A 10,818-nucleotide genomic window follows, 5' to 3' on the forward strand; every position below is an offset into this window, starting at 1 on the left:
ACGTGAGCCTTCAGATAGCCCTCGCCCTTTCAGCCAATCAAATGCTAGCATGCTTAAACCAGTTGCCTTGGAGACGTAGCCTCTTGGAGGGCACATTGTAATAATCTAATATGACGTCACTCCAAATATTGTGTGAACAAGAACTCAAATGTTCCATATGCAAACCTATGCCCTTGGGCCCTAGTGTTAATACGTCAGCTAACACGGCATAGATCTAAGAGCTGGTCAAAACTGGAGTTGAAGCAATTAGTTGACTGATTAATTAATGGAAAATGCACAATCTGCAACATTTTAATAATCGTCATACCATCAGTCTTTTCTCTATTTACAGCTCTGGAATATGACGACTTGATGCTTCTCTCTGTCATATGTATCTTAGTGTTTTGGACTGTTGGACAAACAGACTGTGGGAGATGTTAATGGATATTTTCACTATGTTGTAGAGAACGGTGTGAATGAAGCGAGCGGAGGTTCTGTGGCGGCGGCTCCAAACATCAGCGGACATTCAGATCACACAGCGACAGACAACGGGCCGGCCGACACGACTTCTTCTGACGGGGAGCCGGTGAACCCGGTACCGAGAAGGCGACACCGTCGCCGCACCCCTCACTCTGAGCCGGGACACCCAGACAGTTCCCATGATGACAAACCAGCTGTCGTCCGCAAACAGCAGAGAGCAAAGAGCCAACCACCAATCAGCACCAAGGAGAAGGAGAAGGAGAACCGGAGACCGTCCAGCCGGCTGGACTGGACCGAGAGACAGACGGAGGTCAGGAGGACGCCCAATGATGTGAGTTTAAGACAGGGTGTTTCTAAAAGCTTGAAACAGACACTGAGGGAAAATTTAACATGGTCACTGTGAGTCAACATTACGACCACTCACAGATGAAACTAACAGTCGGTTCTCGGAGTCAGTGTGGTGGATGCAGGAGATATTTATGAACATTTTTCATAACATATAACAAACAGGAAAGAAAGAAAAGGGGAACAAACAAATATGAGGTCATGGGATGATCAATAAGTCAAGGAAAATTTGCCTAATTTAGAAAGAAATATTACGTTACATACAACACTTATAAATCCTCTGTCTCATTGGCTTAATAAACACAACATTTTTACAGTGTTTTTCTCCCAGTTGTCTGGGGTCAGTCCTCTGTTCTAGGAGAAGAAAGATGTCTGACAACATATTATTGAGGAGATAGGGATCATCTTTGCTTAGTCCATCAGGAATATGTCCGAAATAGAGGGATGTGAATGTTTTCTTGATATTAAAACTCTGGGTTTTTTGAGATAATTGTTGTAAAAGACTGGATAGAAGGACAAGTCCAGATCAGAAATCATTTCTCCACGTTCCTTCAGGCAGGATCGCTGAGGACCAGTTTGTTTAGACTCCTGTTTGCGGATCAATAAAAAAGCAAATCAAGTGAATAATTTGTTACATTTTTAAAGCTACGTCATGTTTATGAGGTCTTGAAGTCACAAGCTCGGACTGTTTTGAAAACTCCTTTTTGTTGGGACATTCACAGATGTTCCAGAGTCTTGTGTAAAAACAAAAAAAAAAAAAAAGTATTTTAATAAAACAACAAGATTAACATTATCTGTCATTTCACAGAGCTTTTCAATCTTATCAGATGTCAGAGGATATTTACTAAATAGTTCCTGTGATATAATTATGTAATTGAAAAATGATCATGGATTACTGAGCTCAGTCTCTCGATGAAAGGTGACTTTCATAGTGAACCAAATTAACAAATGACTGGAGGGAAGGGAGATCTAAAAACTGACAGTCAGCTGTTGTGTAGCTGTGGAAAGGGCGAGACATTTGAATTTGTAAAAGACGGTTTTCATTTATGAGAAAATGAGCTAAAAGGCAGTCGGTGCTGGAAGAGTAAAGCTTTTGAAGAGGGAAGATAATCATCTGTGATGCCCTGACAGGTGACAGTCCGGGAGTAAAAAGATATTTTAAGGAGATATTTAATAAACATTTGACATTTTTTTGCCTTAATTTGATATCTGACAGTAGAAAAATGAGGCCACAAAACATTTCAGGGCTTTATAGGACTTTGAATTATATGAAAACGGTGGAAAAAGTAAAATGAATAGTATTTCTACAAGTATTGTCTTTGTTCCTGATATATTTTATATTTTATACAATATTATTCTTCAGCCTTATACTTTACTATAGCCTTATAATTTAAAATTTAATTTAAAAAGAGCAGCTAGGGGTCTAGGATGTAGAATTTAAAAGTCAGGACGCTGAGTCCTTCAGAGACCTTGTTCACGGGACACCAGAGAAGTGAAGCCGTGTCACCAAACACTCTGCAAACATTAATAATAAAACACCGGTGTGCTTTTCGGAAACGACTCCTCTCTCTCTGGTTTCTCCTCTCAGAGCCACACGTCCGACGCCTGCGTTCAGACCCGGCGGGAGTCCGACAAACGGAGCTCCAACCCGGACCGGCGGCGGGCTCGCTCGGCCGACCTGGAGAAGATAAGACGGTCTCAGCTGATGGTGGTGGAAGACCGCTGGATGACGGAGTACATGCGCTGCTTCTCCGCCCGGCTGAGGTAGACACAGGATCCACCCACGACCCCTGAAAATCACGTTTCCTTATCGGAGAGCGGGGATCAGACGGCGGCTGAGTTCGTTTGACAAACAGAGAACCATGTTGTCTCGTTTCAGTCCATCACACTGACACGCTGCTCGCTGTCTTGTCTCCTGTAAGGACGGCGAGACAACAGAGAAAAGTAAAGTCAGGAAGTGGGCAAAGCTCTTTATGTAGAAATTAACTTTGCACAAAATAAAATTCAAATTAACATCAATATTGTGCAAAACAGGAACAGAGGATGAAACAGGGTCATGGTCATCAGATATACATATATATTCACTTCCCTTTAGTTTGGTGAGTTCAATTGATAAATACTACATTACCCACAAGGCTCAGCAGCTGTTTCTATGGAAAAAGCTCACTCAGAACTAAAGTCTGATAGAAAACTTTTTTCAGGCCAATATTAATATTTCTAGTTTTTTTTTTTTTAATATCTGAGAAATCCAGTTTTCTCTTGAGAACAAACGACTGTTTTTAAGCTGTTTTCAAAATTCAATTCCTGAAATTATTAACCTTCAACTAAGTAAAATAACGGCCATTCTAAGCATATGATTGGCTGTTTCTTGCCTCAGTGCACTCTGGGACATGTAGTCGCCTCTCTGAGAGTTTCAAATGCCCTAAAATAAAATACAATTTAGAACATAATTACAGTAAAATATGTGAATAAAAAAAGTGACTAATGTTAAAATATAACCCTGCCCACTTCTTCACTTTATAGCACGGATCACATGTGATGGACTGAAAAGTTTTCTCTGGTTCTGTGATTTGACAATGACCAAACATCAGAGAATTAACTCTTTCTAAGCTTTTATATAAAAAACAGAATATGACACCCACATCACGTTTCGAATGTATTTAATTTCAGAGCATGAAAGTCTCACACACACTGCTGTGCTTTAATTTATCTGTTTATCATTGTCTCTCATGAAGGCAGCTGTGTTTAACTCAGTGTTTAACTCAGTGTTTGACTCAGTGTTTGACTCAGTGTTTAACTCAGTGTTTAACTCAGAGTTTAACTCAGAGTTTGACTCAGTGTTTGACTCAGAGTTTAACTCAGAGTTTAACTCAGTGTTTGACTCAGTGTTTGACTCAGTGTTTGACTCAGAGTTTAACTCAGTGTTTAACTCAGAGTTTAACTCAGAGTTTAACTCAGTGTTTGACTCAGAGTTTGACTCAGAGTTTAACTCAGTGTTTGACTCAGTGTTTGACTCAGTGTTTAACTCAGTGTTTGACTCAGTGTTTAACTCAGTGTTTGACTCAGTGTTTGACTCAGTGTTTAACTCAGTGTTTGACTCAGAGTTTGACTCAGTGTTTGACTCAGTGTTTGACTCAGTGTTTGACTCAGAGTTTAACTCAGAGGCGGCAGAACGGACCAAACCGGAATATTTTTGATATCTGAGTATTTTGGAATTTAAAGACACTAGCGCTGGATGGTTTATCAGAAATATAGAAACACGCAATTTATTTGATAAAATTAGTATTTAAGGTATTTTCAGAGTAAAACTATATTTAAGATGTGCTAGCTTTATAATCATCTCAGTTTTAATAAATTAAATGCACTGAGTTCAAATCAGTGGACTGTTAAACATTGATATCTCAGAGTTTGTTTGGCATAAATTCAGGTTTTGACGTATTGTGGCTGTTTAGCAGCAGCTTCTCGTTTCCATTCATTATAAACATGGTGCTTTTCCGTTACTGCAGTGTTAAACAACAATGACTTAATTCTCCTAATTCAGCTTTTTGGGGTTATTATGCAAATTAAATAGTTTCTGAATTAGTTTTACAGAGGGTTTAAATAATGCGTTTGTGACATTTATAAAAAAATGCAACATATCGCTGAAACTTATTTGTTTTATTAGAAACTCAGAATCCAGGATTTTCCGCAGCGTAAAGCCCAATAACATGAATCAGTTCACGTTCATGTGTGACAAAGAAAAGCTTCAAATATTGGACGTTAACTTTAAAAAAAATGCATACAATGATAAATTATTGATTGATTAATAGATTAATCAATAGATTAATCAATCAAGCACAAAATATTATTTATTAATAAGTAATACAGTAAATAAATAATGAGCTACATCTATAACTGCTCCAAATGTTCATAGTTGTTCACAGAGAATAAATTGATTCTAGACCCTAAAATAAAGAGTTATCACATTTACCTGCAGAAAAACCTGGACTTTACATTTACTGTTTAAACCCAGGGATGGAACTAAATAAGAAAAAGTATAAATTTAAACACGTGTGACCTCCTTGTATTTGAAGCAGCTCTGTGTGTCGATGGTGGACGTTTAGATTTTAAACTTTTATCTGTTTCCATCCAATCGAACCGAATGTGAAGAAAAGTGAAATATTAAATGTCGTAGTGAAGAAACGTTTTTCAACAACAGAGTTTTGAGTTCAGTCGGTCGTTTGTTGATGTAACTAAAGATTGTAAATACATGGTGATGTCATTTGTCGCGTCCAGTGACTCACACCGAGGGCTAATGATCACGATTTATTGTATTTAACATGTACATTTTCTGAGTAAACTTTTGAAACTCAATACATATGAATTCACCAGGAATGTTTCTTCGATCTCACACCGACTCAACCTCCTCACGCTGAATGTGTAAAACTGCTTATTTATATTTGTTTATTACTTTTGATTTCCACGATTCACGGTCACGAGTTAGTTACTGACATCAGGTCATTTGTGAAGTTTGTCCAGTCTGAAACAACACGGCACTGTTACTATATAATAATACAATAATAAACACACAGAGACAAAATATCAACAAATGGAAGCTTAAGGTATAAAAATATTCACATAAACCTTCAAAAACTCCTGTTGTTTGAACCCGACTTCATGTTTAACTGCTCTTTTTTCCATCTGGACAAATCAAGACATGAAATTAAAAAAATAATTTTAATTTTTCTTTCTAAAATGGACCCAAAGCATCTGATCAATCAGACGCATGTTGTCTCAGACTGAACATCTGGATGTTTCTGTGATTTCTAAGAGTCGGAACAATCAGACAATCACAGGAAAGTATTTGAACTACTGTTGAGGAATTATTTAAGCTAAAAACAAACACTAAATATAAGCTATAACATATAAAGAGTTTGTGTTGGAGAAAGTGTTTTTCTTGCTGTATCTTTACTAAAGCTTTGAGTTATTTCCTAGTGTGTTTTACTGGCAGAAGATTAAATAAAATATGTATTATACATCTGAATATTTATCCATACCTTACGTCCGATGATGTTTACATTTTTGGTCACTGTATTTGTATTTGAAAACATGCACAATATATATTTTCATCCACTTTAAAGTGTTGCTGTGAATAAATCATATTTGAATAAAATCGTATTTGAATAGTTTATATTTGTGTTGTACTGGCTTGTTGAGGTGCAAAAATCACATAAGTTGACTTCAGATTTTTACCATGTATTTAAAGGAGCTATTTGTAAGTTTTGCTATGGCTATGTAGCTAGCGTTAGCATTAGCAGTCAAAGAAACCTGAGTTCAGCATCAAAATTTATTCAGTTTCTCGCCAAGAGTTTTCCCCAGAGGTGGAAATCAACCCTTTGTTTTGCTTCTGTTTCTATCACTTCTTTTCTTGATGTTAGCATGCTAACTCGCTAGCCTGTCTCGTCACTTTCCGATACCGAGTCACTGAAGCATTCAGTCTGCCCTGAAGAAGTAGCTACTCAGAGGACGTTAGAACCTTTTGTCTTGTAAACATGATGGCTGGAGCTCTTGCTAAGACTGGAAAATAAATAGCTGTTTAATGCTAACGCTACCTGTGTAGCATTAGCAAAACATACAAATAGCTCCCTTTTAAATGTATGAATTACATTTTGGCAAAATCTTACATATGATTAAATTTAAACACAGCGGGTTCTGGAATCTGTCGACTGGGATAGAAACTCATCGTGTAAAATGTGACTGTGCGTTCAGGGGTTCACACCAGCTGTGTTGTCTTGACTACAGTCGTCTAAGTGTCACGAGTGTGTGTATTGGAAATGCCTCATAGCTCCTGCTGCAGCTCGTCCTCGGCTGTTAACCCTTTAATCCAATCAGAGCGGCTGCTCAGGTGGACGGCGTCAGTCCACAGACCTGCTGATCCTCAAGAGACGACACATCTGAGCAGTTTCAAAAGAACAGCTTAGATTGTCGACAACCATAATGCTCCTGTTAAATTCTGGGATGTCACACACCTCCTCTTCCTCTCCTCCGTCACTATCAAAGAGTCAAAGTGCTAAAAAACTAAAAATACACTTGAAGAAAAGGTTTAGTCCTTTTCTTAATTATCCTACTTTACTCTTAAGACTTTTTATGCCACAAGAAGTTTGATAAATAGTTTTTATCTTTGTTTTCACCTTAATTTCAAAAATCGTACCTTTAGCAGTTTGATAAAAAACAGGCCGTGGTCACCATATTGTGTTCATACCTGTCCTTCCACAGGTGTGACGATACTGTGAGTAAGGGAGGAGGAGCCAAGTAATAAAGTTATGTTGATGGACAGTAAATTCTCCTCTGCTTGGAGAAAGACCTGAGGCAGAAACAACGAGGAGAGCCGATTAAAACGTCTGTACATCTGTTTATTTACAACATAAAAATGGAAACGTTTCAAATCTCAACTGAAACAGCAGCTGTCATTTCATAACTGATGCGAGTTCAACATTTTTCAAAAAACAGCCCAAAACTGAGCGTCAACACCAGCTGAAGAAAAATAAAAAAATGTAGTAAATACTTTCAGAGAAATGTACAAATTCCCAGCAAAAATGAGAATAAAAAAAAACAAACCAGTGAAAAACAATCTTGGTTCATTCAACTTAAAAGTGTAAAAGAATAAACAGGTGGTCAGGACGGGAGTCCTGCAGCCAGGATGCTGCCCAGCAGAGTCCGATCCTTCAGGGCGTTCTCAACGTCTTTCTCCTCGATCTTCAGAAACACCTGCAGGACCAGATGAAAACAAACGTTTGGTTTCCAGGCAGAAAAAAACAGAACAAAACCCTGAACTAAAGATCTCAGTCGGACCGACTCCTTCACCTTCGACCTCATGACGTTTTCTGTCGAGGTTTGTTTTGACTTCGACTGAAGCCTGAGCTTCTTTCTTTCTTCCTAATTTCATTTACACACTAAGACGATAAATACTCTGAAATGTTGAAACAGGACGACATGAAGGGAACACACAAGTAGATGAAGCTGAGCCATTAAAATAATGATAATAATAATAATAATAATAATAATAATAAAAATAAGGAACTGAGAAAGATCACAATAAATTATATTCAGATATAAGCAGAGTTTCCGCTCGTCTGTGCTTTTGACATTTTTAAACATTTAAGGTTTTTACACAAGAGAAGGGGTTTTGGTGAAATGACATTTATTTATAATTATAGTATTTTGTGATGATGATATCGTTAACTAGAAGTTCAATCTGCTTCATGACGACTCCTGACTGGATTTAAAGAGAATTAATTTATATCTATATATTTGGGCTTCAGTCGATCAGACAAGGATTTCCATCACAAACATAAAACAGCTGTTCAGTTGTTTCTACTTTTATAACGATGCGTCGCTTTAAATGTTGCTGCAGCAAGGAATTGTGGGACAGCATTTCTCCTCTCCTAAGGGAAGCTCCAGTGTTTCCTCTGCTAAAGAGATAAGAATCACTGAAGCTCCTGTCGTCACAGAGAGAATCAGCTCTGATCGTGGCTGACACCAACTTTAAATCCTGGTCCTCTTTGAGTTTCTACTCAACAGTAGAGTCTCAGTAGAGTCTGGTTTGATGTGGAGACGGTGCTGTACCTTGGTGAGTCGAGCCTCTTTGGCTTTCTTCAGAGCGAAGATCCCTCGACTCTCCAGCAGACCGCAGAGCGACAGACACTCGCCCTGACCGACGCCCGACACCTGTCGCTGAGCGCACAGGCGGCTGTACACCTCGTGCAGCTGAAGCAAAACAGACAAAGTTTATTTACAGTTAATAACAGATCTTTAGATTCACTTTGCAGTGGATCAAAGCTGTTTAATTGGACTTAGTCGTGAATGTCGGCAGTTCGGAGTCTCACCTTCCCGAGGACGATCTCTTTGCTCTTTCCGTTGCGAATGAGCAGCAGGAGGCAGCAGACAAGCAGCTTCTGCTGCAGGGGGAAACTCTCTCCCTCCGAGCCGCCGCTCTGAGCCGCCATCCGGTCGCCGTACACCTCCGACAGAACCCGCGCAACCTGAGGGAGGCTGACCCGAGACGCTGAAACAACCCGAGGACAAGAAGCGCGTCAATCAATCAGCTGTTTACACTTAAACATAATCTGTAAATGACTAACATCAGCAGGACGATCGCGCTGATGCAGCTCTAAGAGACTCACAACTCAGCGATTAATCTGTCAAGATTTTCTCACCTTTAGTTTCAGCTTTTGAATCGGTCGCTTTCTTTCTCTCGTCCGACTCCACAATCTCCACCGCTCTCCTGGAAAACAAAAACAAAATCCACCTGTTTAACACGATGTGGTCTGATCAGATCTATGGAGGTAATTCATGTTTCAGATCTCTGTGTCTGTAAGATCATTATAAAATACTGTGAGAAATTAACGTCTCATTAAGATGCTCCAGACAAATCAAACTGAATCTAATCTGGATGTTTGATTATAAAAGCTTTAAAACTGAGAGACGTCTCGTGTTCAGAGAGAAAAGCAGGAGCTGATGTTTTAACCAGCAGAAACAACATGGAGCTGCTTTGTGAAATATTTACCTGCAGATGTCCAGAGCCTTCCTGGCGTCTCCCGACACCGCCGACACTTTTCTGGCACAGAACTGAACGGCCGAGGCGTCGAGGATCCCGTCGGCCGACGCCTGAGGAGGAACACGGATCACAAATTAATACAAAACCATCAGAGTCTCACACACACACGTCGTTTTATCTTATTCGCCGTGTTCATCTCCCTCTCTGACGGCGTTGTGTTTACCTGAGCGAGTCTGTCCTGGACGATGGCGGTGAGCTCCTGTCGGCTGTAGGGAGGGAAGTGTAACAGCAGGGGGCGGCAGTGAGGCCGAGCCTGCAGCCGGGGCAGGATCCGGTCCGTCAGATCCAGAGCGTTGGCAATACCTGCACAAATACACAGCGAGGTCACAACAGTGTTTATGATTGTTATCAAAAAAAATTTAAAATAAGAAAAATCAAAGAAGCATTTAAAATCACTGACACGTTAATCTGTCTCATTTCTTATGATACATCATGTAAAATATAAAGTTTGAGCTTAAATCATTGATATAAAAGTTCAGTTGTGATGTGATGTGAAAGAAGACGTCTCACTCTGTTGGATTTGTCAAAACTAAAGAAACAGGGATGTTACAGAGTGGAGCTTCTTCCCTCACAAACTATCTTTGACTGAACGAACAGCTGAGTTTAATTTAGTCCTGACGTCGAGTTACAGGCCGAATGAACATTAATTAGTGACGTTTGTTGTTTTAACCTCCTGCAGCGACGCTCAGCTGATGGTTTCTACTCTGCGTCGCTAACGAGCTCAGTAACCCTGTGTGTTCTGAGTAATAGAATATATTTATAGTTCAGTAGCACAGACGACCTCCTGATGTCATCATCCATCGCCCCACCCTGATGCTTTGTAGTATTGGAGGGGTAAATAAAAACCCTTTGTTGATGAAGGCCATGATGAACATGGATGAATAAGAGCAGCATGTTTGTGTGTTATGTAACAGCCTCTGTCTCATATTATAAATATTTCTTTCTGCTGTTTTTCTTATTCAACCTCCAGTACGGAGCAAAGATAATGATAATAAATAATAATAATAATAATAATAATAAAGAGAGACACAGGCTCAGTTTTCCAGCTGTGAGCAGAGACAACATCTGGAGGACGGAGCTCTTACCGACGAGGCAGAGGCGGGACTGGGGCAGGTACGGCCATTCGAAGATGGTGTAGAGGACGTCCTGAGCTTTACTGTCCAGCTGGTCCATCTCGTCCAGGACAAGAAGCCTGAGGACGAAACAAAGATGGAGTCAGTCGATATCTGATGAACCCAAACTCTTTACTGGACCAAATGTTGAAGCCTGAACCAGCAAATGTTTGAAATTCTAAATGTATAAGTCATTGATCATCATACATGTAAGAATTACATGTAAGGTGAAACACAGACCCCTTCACTTCTAACACACCTGTTAACTGACCCCCCCCCCCCCTGTTGGGTTCACTCACACAGCGG

General features: G+C 39.6%; 2 protein-coding genes across 2 annotated transcripts in view; one reads left to right on the forward strand and one right to left on the reverse strand.

Moving 5' to 3' along the window:
- Positions 1-379: 379 nt before the first annotated feature.
- On the forward strand, positions 380-5,972 carry LOC111658791 (uncharacterized; the record flags this gene model as incomplete). The annotated part of the gene is made up of 2 exons (XM_023411452.2): positions 380-790; positions 2,393-5,972. Coding segments are annotated over 2 exons (591 nt in total), but the record flags the coding sequence as incomplete, so codon positions are not given.
- A 1,203-nt stretch (positions 5,973-7,175) lies between these two features.
- The window catches only part of cdc6 (cell division cycle 6 homolog (S. cerevisiae)), a 5,679-nt gene continuing 2,036 nt past the window's right edge, over positions 7,176-10,818 (reverse strand). Inside the window, exons 3-9 of the mRNA XM_087175395.1 lie at positions 10,486-10,605; positions 9,564-9,703; positions 9,350-9,450; positions 9,000-9,067; positions 8,670-8,848; positions 8,410-8,550; positions 7,176-7,551 (exon numbers count right to left, since the gene is read on the reverse strand). Coding sequence (XP_087031521.1) covers positions 7,459-7,551; positions 8,410-8,550; positions 8,670-8,848; positions 9,000-9,067; positions 9,350-9,450; positions 9,564-9,703; positions 10,486-10,605 — 842 coding nt within the window. The 3' untranslated portion in view covers positions 7,176-7,458. The remainder of the gene's footprint in view (positions 7,552-8,409; positions 8,551-8,669; positions 8,849-8,999; positions 9,068-9,349; positions 9,451-9,563; positions 9,704-10,485; positions 10,606-10,818) is intronic.

This window comes from Seriola lalandi, unplaced genomic scaffold, assembly GCF_002814215.2.
Source record: "Seriola lalandi dorsalis isolate HSWRI2012SDOR001 ecotype SW California unplaced genomic scaffold, Sedor1 jcf7180002054466, whole genome shotgun sequence".
Lineage (NCBI taxonomy): Eukaryota > Metazoa > Chordata > Actinopteri > Carangiformes > Carangidae > Seriola > Seriola lalandi.